A 17365-nucleotide genomic window follows, 5' to 3' on the forward strand; every position below is an offset into this window, starting at 1 on the left:
AGGTAATTTAACATTATAATCTAAAATAATATTTATAAATTCGATAAAAAAAATTTAATAGTCAATTATGGGTACTCTAAAATAATATTTATAAATTCGATAAAAGTTTTTTAACAGTCAATTATGGGTAAGTAGAATATATATATATTTAAATAGATCTATTTATTTATACCACATTTAAAAAGTAAAATCTATTTGACTACTGTCCTCCTGACTTACTAAATTTTCATTTGTCTCGTGACCATCAATGTTGACTCCAAAAAAGTCAAAATAATTCAGTCATGTTGTGAAAAAGTAAAAATTTATGGTAAAAAGTAAAAATCTCAAACACTCAAAATTTACCAAACTACACACTTTATAATATTTTTCTCTCTACTCAATTGTGATTTTCTTCACAAATGAGAGATCTATTTATAGGAAATCTTTACACATAATCCAAAAATAAAATACATCATTACCTACATCATCACACACTAATTTTCAATATTCAACACCTATTTTTCAACATTCAACATTCACATTTTCAACACAAATATTTTTCACATTTTAAATAATATTTCAACACTCCCCCTTGTGATGATGATCATGATACGATGATGTCTTCATTACGTGTTTTTGTACTGCCTCGTTAAAAACCTTACTTGGAAAAACCCATTGGGATAAAAACCATAGTAAGGGAAAAAGAGTGCAGTCACGTAAACTCCCCCTGATGTTGACATGAACAATTCTTCACAATTTTCGTAGATTGCGCATCCCAATATTATATATGTGCTTTCTGAATATTGACGTAGGAAGTGCCTTTGTGAAGAGATCTGACGAGTTTTCACTTGATTGAATGTGACGAACATCAATACATTTATCCTTCTCAAGCTCCTTGGTGAATGCGAAGAACTTAGGAGGAATATGTTTAGTTCTGTCGTTTTTTATGTATCTTTCTTTCATTTGAGCAACACATGCAGCATTATCTTCATATAGTATCACAGGCTTCTCATCGAATGATAATCCGCATGAAATTTGGATATGTTGGGTCATTGATTTAACCACACACATTCACGACTTGCTTCATGTAGTGCAATAATCTCGGCATGATTTGATGAAGTTGTTACGAGCGTTTGTTTCTGTGAACGCCAAGATATTGCAGTGCCTCCACGAGTAAATACATATCCAGTTTGGGAACGTGCCTTGTGTGGATCAGATAAGTATCCAGCATCAGCATAACCAATTATACTTGGATTAGCATCTTTTGAATACAAAAGTCCCAAGTCTGTCGTTCCTCGTAGATAACGGAATATATGTTTAATTCCGTTCCAGTGTCTCTTTGTTGGATATGAGCTAAATCTTGCCAACAGATTCACGGCAAAAGATATATCAGGCCTTGTACAATTTGTAAGGTACATAAGGGCACCGATGGCACTTAGATATGGTACTTCTGGACCAAGAATATCTTCATCATCTTCACATGGACGGAATGGATCCTTTTCTATGTTTAATGATCTAACAACCATTGGAGTACTTAAATGATTTGCTTTATCCATATTAAAACGTTTAAGGATCTTTTCTGTATAATTTGTCTGGTGAACAAACATTCCACATTCTTTTTGTTCAATTTGTAAACCCAGACAATACTTGGTTTTTCCAAGATCCTTCATTTCAAATTCTTCCTTCAAGTATGACACAACTTCTTGAATTTCCTTACTCGTTCCAATGATGTTTAAATCGTCAACATATACAGCAATAATTACGCATCCGGATGTTGTTTTCTTAATGAAAACACAAGGGCATATTGAATTATTTACATATCCCTTCTTCATCAAGTGATCACTTAGCCGATTATACCACATTCGACCTGATTGCTTTAACCCATATAATGATCTTTGTAATTTCACAGAATAACATTCCCTGGGTTTTGAACTTTGTGCTTCAGGCATCTTAAATCCTTCAGGGATTTTCATATATATATATTACTATCAAGTGATCCATATAAGTAAGCTGTAACAACATCCATAAGACGCATTTCTAAATTTTCAGATACCGCCAAGCTAATCAAATACCGAAACGTAATTGCATCCATCACAGGAGAATACGTTTCTTCATAATCAATTCCAGGCCTTTGAGAAAAACCTTGTGCAACAAGTCGAGCTTTATATCTTACTATTTCATTTTTCTCATTTCGCTTTCGAATAAAAACCCATTTGTATCCAACAGGTTTTACACCTTCAGGTGTAAGGACTATAGGTCTAAAAATATTACGTTTATTTAGCGAATCCAATTCAACCTGGATGGCTTCTTTCCATTTTATCCAGTCCTGCCGATTTTTACATTCACCAAAAGATTTTGGTTCATGATCTTCATTATCATTTATGATTTCGATTGCCACATTATAAGAAAATATATCATCAATTTCATCTATATCTTTTCGGTTCCATATTTTTCCAGTATTAATGTAATTGATAGAGATTTCATGATTCTCGTCAGTTTGTGGTTCTGACAGAACATTTTCATCATCATGTGTTTCTTCAGGAACATCATTCTCTATTTTGTGATCATCATGTGTTTCTTCAGAAATATCATTCTTTATTTTGTGATCATCGTGTTTCTCTATGAATTTTCTTTTACGAGGATTTTTATCCTTGGAACCGACTGGCCTTCCACGCTTCAGGCGTTTAATGACATCATGAGTATCTTCCATTTGTTTCTTTGGAATTTCAATTCGAGCAGGGGCATTTGCAGCATGTATATATGATTTAGTTACCCCTTTTGTGTCTGCAAATGCATCTGGTATTTGATTTGCTATTCTCTGCAAGTGTACAATTTGTTGTACATCTTTTTCACATTGTTTTGTTCTTGGATCCATATGTAACAATGATGATACATACCACGTAATTTCCTTTTCGGTATGTTTCTGTTCTCCCCCTAACATTGGGAAGATTTCCTCATTAAAATGACAATCAGCAAAACGTGCTGTGAACACGTCTCCTGTCTGAGGTTCAAGATATCGAATGATTGATGGACTATCATAACCGATATAAATTCCAACCTTTCTTTGAGGTCCCATTTTCTTTCGTTGCGGTGGTGCAATAGGCACATACACCATACATCCAAAAATTCTCAGATGAGAAATGTCTGGTTCTTTACCAAATGCAAGCTGTATTGGGGAGTATTTATGATATGCACTTGGTATGATACGAATTAATGCAGCGGCATGTAAAATTGCATGTCCCCATATAGAAATAGGGAGTTTTGTTTTCATAATCATTGGTCTAGCAATCATTTGCAGACGTTTAATCAATGATTCAGCCAATCCATTCTGTGTATGTACATGAGCAACAGGATGCTCAACAATGATTCCCATAGACATACAATAATCATTGAAAGTCTGGGAAGTAAATTCACCAGCATTATCAAGTCTAATTTTCTTGATTGTATAATCGGGAAATTGATTTCTCAATTTTATTATTTGAGCAAGTAATCTTGCAAATGCAACATTTCGAGTTGATAATAAACATACATGTGACCATCTGCTGGAGGCATCAATCAATACCATAAAGTATCTGAATGGTCCACATGGTGGATGGATTGGTCCACAAATATCACCCTGAATACGTTCAAGAAACATTGGTGATTCAGTTTGGATTTTGCCTGGTGATGGTCTTATAATAAGTTTTCCGAGAGAACAAGCTTTACATTGAAACTTATTATTCTGAAAGATCTTCTGGTCTTTCAACGGATGACCATGTGTATTTTCTATAATTCTTCGCATCATTGTTGAACCAGGATGTCCCAATCGATCATGCCAATTGGTTAATATCGAAGAATTATCAACTACCATGTTTGATTCAATGAGACTTATATGTGTATAATGCAATCCAGTAGGGAGCATTGGTAATTTTTCAATCACATATTTCTTTCCTGATTTATATGTGATAAGACACATATATTTCTCATTCCCTTCATTCATTGTTTGAGTATCATACCCATGGGAATATATATCATTAAAACTCAACAAATTTCTTTTCGATTGTGGTGAATATAAAGCATCATTGATCAAAAATTTTGTACCATTAGGTAACAAAAATTGTGCTTTACCACATCCTTTAATCAAGTCTACAGGACCTGATATTGTGTTCACCGTTGTTTTTGTTGGTTTTAGTTCCAAGAAATATCTTTTATCTCGGAGGATAGTGTGCGTTGTACCACTATCGGGTATGCAAACTTCAGCTTTGCTCATAGCATTTTCCATATTTGAACTTCAAAAAAATATGCAATGAAATAAAATTACTGACAATACATATATAAATATAACACATATCATAATTGTACAATAAAACATTATTATATGAATACATGAAAAACAAATTATTGTACATTTATATTCTACCACTATGTTGTTCATTTTCAGAAAAATCATTGAGAAAATCTGCAGCATCAAAATTGTTCATTTCTATCCCACCAACATGTTGATCATTTCCAGAGAAATCATTCATAAAATCACCAGCATCAGGATGAGTTGAATCACTCAAACGGTCACTGCGTTCAGTGAAGTTGGTCTCCTTTTCTTTCCCCTTTAATGATTCTTTATAAAGTTTACAAAGGTGCTCAGGGGATCGACAAACTTTGGACCAATGTCCTGGAGTACCACATCTGTAACAAGAACTTTCATATCTTTTTGAGTGATTCTCATTAACACTTGTATTCTCATGATGTCTTTTCTGTGGATGGTTTGGGACGCTCTTTTGAGATGAGTTATAACTATCTCTATTATTTTCAAAACCACGGCCGCGTCCACGACCACGACCAATTCCACGTCCACGTCCACGTCCACGACCTCGACCTCGACCTCGACCAAAACCTTGTCTTTGAAATTGATTTTGGTTTCCAGGTATAAATTCATTTTTACTTACAGCATTTACTTCTGGAAATGCTGTTGATCCAGTGGGTCGGGACTGATGATTTCTCATTAATAGCTCGTTGTTCTTTTCCGCCACAAGAAGACAGGCGATGAGCTCAGAATATCTCGCAAATCCACGTACTCTATATTGTTGCTGTAGAGTAATATTTGATGCATGAAATGTGGAAAATGTTTTTTCAAGCATCTCAGATTCTGTGACCTCATGTCCACAAAATTTTAATTGCGAGATTATTCTATACATAGCCGAATTGTAATCACTGACTTTTTTAAAATCTTGGAATCTCAGTGTGTTCCATTCATCCCGGGCGGTCGGAAGTATAACTTCCCTTATATGTTCAAATCTTTCTTTTAATCCCTTCCACAAAGCCATGGGATTTTTTTCAGTCAGATATTCGCATTTCAATCCATCGTCGAGATGTCGACGCAAAAATATCATGGCTCTTGCCTTTTCTTGTGACGTGCATATGCCATTTTCTTTTATGGTCTCGCTTAGACCCAATGACTCAAGATGCATCTCTACATCTAGAGTCCATGGCATATAATTCTTTCCCGTGATGTCGAGCGCAATAAATTCGAGCTTTGTTAAATTTGACATGGTGGTACTAAAAAAAATTACGATGCATTTTATTAGTTCATAAATATTGCAATACAAAGTAACGGATAAACAACAAGTACAAGTATTTGTAAAAATAAAGAAAACGCACGAGGAGGATATTCTCCGATAAATACAAGACTCGTGAGTATGATAACCAAAATAATTAAAAATATCCTTGAGAAAGCCATCTTCTTTTTTCTTCGAAAAATTTGATGATGAATAATTTTTAGAGAAGAAGAGAAAGTTGGGGTGATTGAATGAGTTTGAGAGATCATATTTATAGGGCAAAAACTAGCCGTTTTGTTACCGTTTATGACCGTTGGTGAATAAAAGAATAAATGTATGTATTTGTATAATTTTATGGTAATAATATGGTATATATAATATTAGACATGTTTAAATAATTATATATATATATCATATCATAATATTATAACGACTGTCATAATTTATTTTGTTTAAAAACCTTATAGGCTTTTATACTTGTCGTATCCCTTGCCGGGAGTGTGGGATGTCGTCTTAACATCCTCCCAGGATTTATAACAAGTTTATGAAAAATTTATTTTTATTATTTCTAATAATAACATTATATTGTATATTAAATAAATACACAATAAACAAATAACAGTAAAATAAATATAATTACTTTTGTTACCTTTTTCTTCTGTTTGGAGCTTGGAATAGTATGTAGGACTTTTAGAGCTTCGTGTTGATAACGTGTTGTGAAAAAGTAAAAATTTATGGTAAAAAGTAAAAATCTCAAACACTCAAAATTTACCAAACTACACACTTTATAATATTTTTCTCTCTACTCAATTGTGATTTTCTTCACAAATGAGAGATCTATTTATAGGAAATCTTTACACATAATCCAAAAATAAAATACATCATTACCTACATCATCACACACTAATTTTCAATATTCAACACCTATTTTTCAACATTCAACATTCACATTTTCAACACAAATATTTTTCACATTTTAAATAATATTTCAACAAGTCAGTCAGTTTTCCATACCATTTTAAAAGGTGTACTGTCTCTAATTATACCATAATTTAATGCTGATACATAGCCGACTGCAAATATAGCCGCTGCCTTTGCAGATATAGGATATGAAATTGAAGAACATCCAAATATCCAATTATATTTAGATTTGAGAGAAATATTTTTATTTTATTTAATTAATATATGTGAGGGTGTCAAAATGATACAATTCAACCACCCAAAAAAAAATCAAATTTTACTTTGAGGTTTTCGAGTTTGGGGTCCGATCGGATTGGAAACGATGTTTAACCTAAAAAAATTGTGTTCGGGTAGGGTTAACCCGAATTTTTTTTATTTTTTTTATAATATATATAATTAATAAATATTTTGTATATATTTTTTGTTTGAATAAATATTTATTATATATTTAATCATAAATGTTCATAATTTAATAGTTATTTTGTATATTTTTTATTATTTAAATAATTGTTTATTTGATTTAATAAATATAATATAATTTTTTATAATTTATTTATTCAAATTTAAATCATAAACGAGAGATTTTTTAATTATATGTTTAAATTAAAATATTATTATTTTAAAAATTTATTTAATTTCTTTTAAAAAAAATTAAAAAAAGTCGGATCGAGTTGGATTGATCGAGTTAACTTAGGTTGAGCTTATGTTCTGAGTTTCAAGACGGGTCCTGGTTGAACTTTTTTGGATAATATTATGTATCAACTCGATTCGATCCACTCGAATTGTCACCTTTAGATAAAAAGATGGGAAAAAAAATTATAAATCCAAATTTATAATACTAATGATGTAAGGTTTTTTTTGAATGAATAATATAAGTTATTGAATTATTAGATAAGATGAGTCAAAGTTGGAGGCACGCATCTAAAGATAAAGGTACGGTGGATATTTCACCACAAATAGATCCAAACGTGGTGTGGGCTCGGGGGCCCACTCAAATGGCCGGCCACTCCCGTGACGTCAATAATATATTAAAAAATAAAAAATTAAAAGTCGTGATAATCGATCCGGAGTGGGCAAAATCGTCAACTCACTCACTAGAAGATGCACCGAATTTGCTCGGACTCTTGCAAGAAAAACACGAACATCTCTAGATAAACCACACCGCGAAATTTCTCTTCCTCCCCCGTCTCAGTTCTTGATATGGAGAATCGAGCGTCAGGTTTGTATGGCTGAATAGATCTCATGTACCGGATGTATTTGGATTTTTTAAATTGTGGATCTCTTGTTTTTCGTTGTTTGATCAGGGTTTTCTTGTGTTCGTTGATTTGGGGAACATGTAGTGGGTCGTTGATTGTTTTGTTCATCCAGTTAGATTATCACTTTTTCGTTTGAATCTGAATTGTTTGGTCGAAATTCGTCCGGTGTTTTGATGTTTCGGACATGTTATATGTGAAATCGTAAAAGCTGCGTGTTTCCAAGATTTTGAATTCGTATATGTTTCGTTATTTAAACCAATTTTCATAAATAGTTTGGCTTAGTCGAACATTTACCAATTAAATTGTTGTTTTTTTATATTTATTATCATTAATTATCTATGTAGTTCTTCGCTTCAAAATATTGAGAACGATATTTTAATTTCATTAAAACATTGAATTACGGTCGGACGAGAAAAAAACAAAGTTTTGTTAGTCTCAGATTAAGTAAATCCAATGAATGCCAGAATCGGGGAAGAGTGATGTAGTTTCGAATATGGAATAACATTTGGATACCAGCAGAGTTCCGATAAATATAGAATAGGAGTCAGCAGACACTTCCTGCCAATTAATTCTGTTTCAGCTTGTATGTCATGGTTTTCATTGTCTTTCTTTCATCAGTATTCTCTCATTTGACCGTGTCCATGTTGACTACTTCCATCTGCAGGGAATGGCTCTCCCCCAAAACCATGGGAAAGAGTTGGCTCTGCTTCTGGGCCCACGCCTTTTAAACCAGCATCCGGTGGTAGCACGAGTGACATTGTAGAGGCATCTGGAATTGCACAACCTGGTGAAGTTGTTTCGACAGCTGATGGGAATACAATAGTTAACAATACTATTGGAAGGCCTGTACCTACGAGGCCTTGGGAACAACAGACATATGGCAGCACCTATGGAGGTAAAGTTTGTAATTTTCAGATTTAGTTCTTTTTTTTGATTTTTTTTATAACTCTTGAGGTTATCCGGTCTTTGTCAATTCACGTTTAGTTTGTTCCGATTTATGGCATTGTCAATTTCGTACCTCTTTGTCCATAAATTGTACAAAGGGTACAACAAAAGATAAGCACTTATAGATATTTAGAATCTTACAAAGTAGAATAATTGCAACTTGAAGTATTCTATTGCTGAGAATTATGCAGTGACAGCTTTGTGATACTTATAGAGAGTGACTTCTAAGCTATTTTCCTGTCATCATGTTTGTTTATACATAATTTGATATATTTTATGTGAATACCTTGAAATCAAGTAATTTTTCACCATAACTATTAATGCTTGCTGGAAATGTGAATACCTGGTCATAGAGTTTGTCGATTAAAATAATAGTGTTGCTTTTAAGTTTTATCAAAGTATGCTTGCATATATGTAATTGTTCTCAAAACCCTTTTCAATCTCTGATATGAATTTACCCCTTCGCTCATTCAGGTTATGGTTCAGGTTTAAATTATAATTCTGGATATGGTTCTGGAACATATGGCGGTGGTGGATTATATGGGGGGTCATATGGTGGTGGTGGTGGATTATATGGGAACAACATGTATAGAGGAGGTTATGGTGGACTTTATGGAGGTGGAATGTATGGTGGGGGTGGTATGTATAATAGTGGTTTTGGAGGTCAGATGGGAGGTTATGGAATGGGCAATGGGGGCCCTTATGGTGACCAGGATCCAAACAACCCATACGGGCCTCCCTCTTCTCCTCCAAGTTTCTGGGTTTCCTTGATGCGTGTGGTAAGATAAAATTTGTTTCTCAATATTTATTCGTCCTACTGTTCTCTGTATCATTGGCTGTCCATATCTTAAAGAATGTTGACCTGGTCGATGTCTAGTTTGCAATAATGTTTCATTCTCTGCTTTGTCTTTGCGATTGATAGACCTCCCCAACTCAAAAACATGTTAAAAAGAGTAAACACAGAAAGAAACAAAATAATTTACAAGGGAGAAGCATAACAATTAACATGCTTCAGATTATGCAGTGGGACAACATTCTCCAAGCTTCGTTGCTATTTTTATTCGCGCTGTCATCTTGTGGCCGCAACTAGATCTTATTAACCTGATTGTGACAATTGCAGATGCAAGGTGTTGTAGGTTTCTTTGGTCGGATCGCAATCTTGATTGACCAAAATACCCAGGCATTTCATTTGTTCATGACTGCCCTTCTTCAGGTATCAGTTCTTACATATGCTAGTTAAGGTTGTGTATATCTCTTTTGCTTATATTTACCCGTCTATATTATGTGCTTTTTTCCTCCTTGCAGCTCTTTGATCGCTCCGGAATGTTATATGGGGAGCTTGCCAGATTTGTGCTAAGAATATTGGGCATTCGAGCAAAAACAAATAAAATCAAACCCCCTGGCCCCAATGGCCTTCCTGGACCACGAAATAACCAAGGACAACAAAACTACATCGAAGGACCCAAGGCTGCTCCAAGCGGTGCGTGGGATAGCGTTTGGGGCAATGATACCAAATGAACGAGTTTTCACCGTATTCAAGAGTATCTGATGAGCTGTTTCGAGTTTGCACTGCGAGATCGAAGTAGAAACGGAAGACAATACGATTGCTTGGACGGAACATTTAACGATAACCGAATTTGTTGTGTGCCTTGTAATAAATGATTCCTTTCACCACCCTATCCTTTTAAAAGAAGACGAAAAATGAGAAGTTTTCTTTGTCTGGAAATACCAATAGTTGTACTTTATGCTGAACGCAAATGCGGAAGGATATCCAGTGCTATGGTTTCTATCTCAAGTTTCTCTTTAGTTTTAACATACGTGTATAATCGTTGAAGTATTTTGTAAACTTTTTACAGCCAAACAAACAATAATGTACTTAGTAGAAGTGAAATTATGTAAATTTTGTGTTTGTTAATTTCTACCCAAACGAAAATATCATGGGGAAACTAATACATTATATTTCTTCAGAATTTTGGAATATCAAGAGAATTTTAGTGTCGTACATGTGTTGCGCTTTTACATAAGAATATTTTATATGTAATCAGTGGTTCCTGCACATAGACCGTGTGTGTATATAATATGTACTGGCTGATTGTGTATGTTTTGTTACTTTTTCGAAAAAAAAAATAAAGAATAAAATATATTTTTTAAAAATAATATAAAAGTTAAAATTTTTGAAATTGTAATAGCCAGAGATAAAATAAAATATAAAGAAAAATTTTGCTGTAATAAAAAAATATCATATAGTTAGTTTGATAAAATGAAAGGAATTTTAGGTAAATCTGAAATTACATCACAACTCCATAGTCCATATATATTATAGAGTCTTTCTGTATGATACATATATACATATATATATATATATATATATATATATATATATATATATATATTATTTTAACATTAAAATACATTAGTAGTTATGATATTTTGACAAATGAATTGTATAATTTAGTGTTATGATACTAATCACCTCATAAAAAAGCGTGAGATCCATATGTCGCACGCATTGTATTAACACATTCATTCTTTCATATTCATTTGAACATCATCACTCATTATTTATGAGTTTCATTGTTTATTTACTCTTATTTTACATTAAATAAATACATTTTTAAATTTTAGTTACATCATTTTAATTATTATTTTTAAAAAAATAATAATATTTTTAAATATACTTACTGCTTAAAATTATTTCATCTTATTTTATGAATGTAATTTATTTAAAATTAAAATATTCTTATAAATTAAATAAATTTAAAATATTATTATAAATTTGAAAAGAATGAATACGATTGCATAAACTTAGAAAACAATATATAAAATAAACGTTATAAATATGTAAAATTCGAAAAGAATGAGTACAACATATATAAAATCACACTTGCATAAACTTCAAAAACAATATATAAAATAAACGTTATAAATATGTAAAATACTAATCAAGGATCGTATTGTGCCTAAATATGCTCAAGTAAGTCGACGCTTACTGTCACATAGTTCAGAATTTGTCCCGAGATAATCATGAAATCTTTGGTTTGAGACTTGGACGGGTTGTGCGGGTTCGTCACCTTAATTACTATACCAATTTGTCACATGACTTCTTTCATCTTCAACAATCATGTTGTGAAAAATAATGTATGTTAACATAATATATTTTAACTTTTACTGTACTAATAACGAACTGAACCTCTAACAATTTCTCGTTGAGCTTAGAGCACCCCAAATGCCTGTTTGACATCTTTTCCTGTAGTCTCTTATATTTCCTTAAACAACCTCCACTTGGGATCCTCCGGGCAAGGAAAAGCCTTTACAAAAATAGACCATGCTAGATATATGCTATATTTTAGATAATACCTCTTCGTATATTGACTGTCGTTGAACGTGAAATTAATCTCCACGGTATTTTCTTGCAAGATATTATTGAATATGAGATATTCGTACAATACGTTAATATCATTATGTGAACCGACGACACCAAAGAATACATTCCACATCCAAAAGTCTCGAGACACGACCGCTTCAAGCACGATTGTTGGTGATCCATGACCTCTTGTAAATTGGTTTTCTAAACGACTGGGTCATTTTTCCATTCCAAGTGCAAATCAAGGCTCCCCAACATTCTAGGGAAGATGTGTCTCTCATCATGCAATTTAAGAAGATTCTGAACATCATCAGCATTCGGTCTTCTCAAGTATCGATCATCAAAAAGTTTAATTACATATCTGCATAACTTGAAAAGACACTTGATGACATTTGATTCACTCATACATAGGTACTCATCAAGATCGTCGATTGAGACTCCGTAAGCCAATTGACAAAACATTGACGTGCATATTTTTAGTGGTGACAAGCCTTTTCTTCTAGCAGCATGTTTTTCTGTTGAAAATACGATGAAAGATTTTCATAATGTATTTTAATCATATATATTTGTTATTCTGATACTGCTCTCGATGTTACTTTTTCAGACTTCTTTTATCCTTGATCTGCAATGTCACGCCCCAGAGACAGGGGTTAATCGACATCGACGTTATTCAACAATCACATAACTGCTAAACAACAAGCCTTGTAATACATTATAAACCAAAACCAGTTTATATCATAAATGCCATAAAAATGAAATCGTCTTTACAACAATAACTCTGAAAACGATAAAAATCCGCGGAAGTGTTTATAACTTGAATTAAAAACTCACAAGAACCTATTCTTAATTAAAATTCTTCACGCGTCCACTATTAGTCCAAAAACTGGTGTCTACTCTTTTTTATCTGTTTCTTCTTTTGATTTATCTGGAGATGATAGAGTAAGAGGTGAGTATTTTGGGAAATACTCAGCTAGTGGGGCCGTTCAAGCACATCATAACAAAATGCATAAAAATTCGAAACACACACCTTTCATAACATGACTCCTACCACGTGCACATCATTAACCAGACACTGAGATTCATCTAATTTCAATGGTTTACTGATATCAGTCCCTAATTTTTACTCTTCTAAGGGGGCGAGGCCGTATAGCGGTTATGTCCCCCACCGCGTAAGGGTACGTCATGGTTGGGATTCCCAGCCATATCGAGTTGAATTCTCACAGTATCAAAACATTTACTCATGCCAAAAATCGTAATCAGAAAGGGGTAGATGAATTTGCACTCGATCAAATTTTAAACCACACGAAATGCATAACCGAAATTTACACAATTAAAACAAGTCCACTTACCTTAGATCTGGAACAAAACATGAAGAATTCGAAAATCATAGAAGAATCATCCAACCAACACTTCGAAAACGCAGCAGCACATCGCACGAAAAATCAGCCGTCTTGAAAATTTCATTGTACCTTATTGAACCGTTGGATCGGGCTCAAAATTTGATAGTACGTTCAAACATTCGTCAAATACATTATGAACGGTGGAGATCGGGTTTGGAGTCATTTTATCCTGTTTATGTACGAAAAGACCGTAGGTATGCGGTTTCCCGCATAGAATCAGAGCAGTTTTTTTGCGAATGCTATAAAAAAAACTAACCGTTGGAATTGGCCGAAATTTGGATATGTTATTCGAAACATATTATAGCATATTATGAACGGTGGAGATCGGATTCAGACTACCCGAGCGAGAGAAATGAATTTATGAACATGAACAGAATTTTGGACTCGTGCAGAATTTTGGGAGAGAAATTTCGAAAATTTGAGAGGAAAACTCGAAAATTTTAGTGTAAATGAGGCGTAAAATCTGAATGGGGGCTTCTCCTATTTACAGGAGATGTCTGCTATCCTGATCGAGTATTATCTCCTCGTTTAAACTTTAAATTAAATCTTGAATTTAAGATAGATTATTATATCTTATCTATATCAAATCTTAGATCTTTATCTTGCTATCTCAAAATCATCTCAAATCTTAGATCTTTATCTGTTAATCAGTTTGAAAATATACACACTATAATATCTTAAATCTCGAGCTCAAAATATTGTACACGATAAAATTATCCACTCAACTTAGATAATCTTGCAAATCTTACCTCTTACAATGAGATAGTTACCCAAAGATTGCGCAAATCCTTTGGGTTTTACATGCAAAGTTTCATCCATTGAATGTTAACAATTACGTCTTATAGAAATGAATATTGGTTTTAATGTTCTTAATCATGGGTGACATTCCTCATTTTAGCTTTTTCAGCTGTACATTGTTTTTTTGATGTGAATTGTGAAGTGGCAGTCGAGGGTGAACTGCTGGTTGAAAATCTTTGTGAACCTTCAATATCTCTGATTCCCTACGTGTATATTAAACTTCAGTGTGTGATGAGTGGTATCTTTGAAGATAGTGCTACGTTAGCACTTGAGAATCAGGATCATGCGATTTATTGGAGTGTACTTAACTTAATTCTTAGACAAATAAAGACGTAATCGCACAAGTTGCATCTGCTAGCATCACTGGTGATATGGCCCTTGCTTTTGCTTTTGCTCGTGAGCTGTCTCGTCATGACGTTGAAGTTGGCCTCACCAATTATGCGGCTGGTATGGTCATTGCAATATATTCTCAGATTCTTTATTTTCTGTCCCACCTACTAAAATGTGTCTGATAAATAGTTGTTTGAACTAGCTTATATTGCACCGGTCTTCTGTTCGCTCCTCGAGTTCTTAAACAGCTTGAAATGGATGAAGAGTTTGAAGAAAATGTTGAGGTAATTAGTGTATTTCTCCTGCGCTTGAATATTTGAGCAATGTGATATAAATAACTTTCAAAAGGTTTTTGGTTCAGATTCTACCTAAATTATTTTCAGGCTACGGGAGATGATTGCTCTGTTGAACCAGCTGAAAGCAGGAGGCCTTTCCGCGCACTCCTTGATGTTGGCCTCATAGGAACCACCACTGGAAACCGTGTTTTTGGTGCCCTCAAGGTATTATTCCTTCTCTCGAGTACGGATGGTACGTGCTTTACTAAATTGTACCAGTGGCAATCTACATGTTGTCACATTTTATCATACAGACCTTGTTTTACCGAACATGATAAATGACTAGTTGGGATGATCTAAGGAAAAATTCTTTTGGACAAATTTGAGTAATTATGCTTCACTAGAACTCTAGAATTATATTTCAATACCTATGTTACTGTAATATGATTGGGTTAAACATATGTCACAAAAGTGAAAGAAGAAGATTTTGTTTGTTTTTGATTATTCACCTCTAGAATATCAGCAGTTACATGTATATTTTGTATCAGAGCTTTCGATGGTGGGCTTGACATTTCCCATAGTGATAAGAGGTTTGCTGAATTTACTAAGGATAACAAACACCTGGACCTTGAAGTTCATTGGAAGTACATATATGGCAGCCATGTAGCTGCTTACATGAGTGTGAGTTTTAGCAACCACATTCTTTTGGCATGTCGATAATCATTTGTTGAACTTGGTTGCTAGGCGAAGGTTTCTCTAAGGTTTCTGAACTATTTTTCGCTGCAGCGTGCTAATCTGTTGAACCTGTCTTCGCATAATTTGATGGAAGATGAGCCTGAGAAGTACCATTCTCAGTTTAGTGAGTACACGAAAAAGGGTACGTATTGAGGTAGAGAACATGGAGTAGATATACAAGAAGGTCCATGCAGAGTTATTTTTGGACTTGGTATATATTATCTGTATGTGGAGTTGGTTCCTAAGAAACATTCTATCTGTAACATAAGCCTTTAGATGTGATATATGGTACATTGAGAGTTAATCTCCGGTTGAAGAATAAATTACACGAATATTATTTCTATTTAATGTATCCTTTAGCTAGATCTTGTCTCCTCATCTCTAATTTCTATGTTACGCTTCTGTCTTCTCGCAGGTACAATCTTAAGAAATTAACTGAAGGCAAAGTTGATAGAGGGGCTAAATTCTCTGAAGTTAGTTGTTGCTGGAAGTTACGAGAACGAGGATGATGATGAGTAAACGCGCGCCATGATAAGTAATCAATCCTAAAGCTGTCGAAATTTTGCTCTCATGGAACCCTCCTCTTTTAACTCGACATAATACCCATGCAGAACATATAAATTTATTTTTCCTGAGTCAGATTCTAGAAGAACGTCATTTTTGTTTTATGAATCGGAGATTATTCCTTTGTTTTAGATTCTTTCATACAAAGTTTTTTCTGGTACACCTTTGTCCAAAATCTAATATCTTTTGTATTCTCCAGATTTTCTTTGAAGAGAGTTTAGGTATAATGAACTTACTCGCAAAGCTCAGTTTCTTGAAATGGGGGTGGGTGGGGGGTTTTGGCTAGGAAAGCTTTTCGATGATTGTGTTTTTATCATGAGTTTCAAATGTATCTCATAGTAATATAGTTAACCATGCCAACATTTTAAACTTAGTAATGGTGTCACGCACCGGGACGGGGGTTGGTTGACACCGGCGTTGCTCTCAAATTCACATTGGAAAACAACAAGCCTCAGAAGTACGAAATTCAGAAACCAGTCTTTTATTCATAAATACTGAATATTCCAATGTCTGATACAAACTCGAATAATTAATGTTTTACAGCGAAAATGTAAAACAAACCAGACATCACAATGTCTTACAAACGCAGCGGAAAACAACATAAATAAAACTGAGAATTAACAATCTTCTTCACCAGCCCCAGAACTGGATCTGCTCCTCTTCTTCTAGCCTTTCTTCATCGTTCTTATCTGAGATGTTTTGGTGGGTGAGTGATATGGTCGTCACTCAGTAAGCGGGGGCGGGAATAACTCCCAGTTTTCGAAATCATTTTCATACAGAACAGTAATACGAAAATATACAGAAATTCTTATTTTCATAACAGAAATCAGTGTTCAGTGTTCAGAAATCAGTAATCGGTATTCACTAATCGGAAATCAGAAGTTTATCAAATAAGCACTGAGCACGTTCGTGAATTTCATGGCTAAACTGATATCAGTCCCCTATATGTTCTCTCGTCTAAGGGGTGAGGCCAGTAATCAGTAATCAGTAATCATCAGAATATATATTCCTACCATTAGTTCACTAAGTTTCAGTGCTTCAAAATCAGATATCAGAAATCAAGAGTACTTGGCTTTAAATCCGAAATCATCAAACGAGTTTCAAGATAATTATACATAAGCCCACTTACCGTAATTTGCAATAAGGTTTCGGTAGAAATCTGGAATATGCTCGTTCTTGCTACTGGTTTCTACTGCTCGAAAATAAGCACCCTCCCTTAGCTCGAAAT

At 33.9% G+C, this 17365-nt stretch overlaps 2 protein-coding genes across 4 annotated transcripts; both read left to right on the forward strand.

Annotated features, from left to right (window-relative positions):
- The first annotated feature begins 7544 nt into the window (after positions 1–7544).
- Positions 7545–10460, forward strand: LOC140823126 (peroxisomal membrane protein 13). The gene is made up of 5 exons (XM_073184296.1): positions 7545–7689; positions 8391–8621; positions 9146–9450; positions 9792–9884; positions 9977–10460. Exons 1-5 carry the CDS (start codon positions 7671–7673, stop codon positions 10187–10189), a joined length of 861 nt encoding a protein of 286 aa, XP_073040397.1. The 5' UTR covers positions 7545–7670; the 3' UTR covers positions 10190–10460.
- Positions 10461–14254: 3794 nt separating this feature from the next.
- LOC140824685 (large ribosomal subunit protein uL18-like) lies at positions 14255–16353 on the forward strand. 3 transcript variants are annotated; one of them, XR_012116444.1, is made up of 5 exons: positions 14255–14847; positions 14947–15063; positions 15387–15519; positions 15625–15797; positions 15989–16353. XR_012116444.1 is itself a non-coding variant. In XM_073186232.1 (4 exons), the coding sequence occupies exons 1-4, from the start codon at positions 14818–14820 to the stop codon at positions 16080–16082; spliced, it is 318 nt and encodes a 105-aa protein (XP_073042333.1). In that variant the 5' UTR covers positions 14772–14817; the 3' UTR covers positions 16083–16353. The 3 variants fall into 3 exon arrangements, 1 of the variants encoding a protein (XP_073042333.1); XR_012116443.1 differs by lacking the exon at positions 15387–15519 and having other exon boundaries at positions 14708–14847; XM_073186232.1 differs by lacking the exon at positions 15387–15519 and having other exon boundaries at positions 14772–14847; positions 15625–15701.
- Positions 16354–17365: the final 1012 nt, after the last annotated feature.

This window comes from Primulina eburnea, chromosome 2, assembly GCF_022965805.1.
Source record: "Primulina eburnea isolate SZY01 chromosome 2, ASM2296580v1, whole genome shotgun sequence".
Classification (NCBI taxonomy): domain Eukaryota; kingdom Viridiplantae; phylum Streptophyta; class Magnoliopsida; order Lamiales; family Gesneriaceae; genus Primulina; species Primulina eburnea.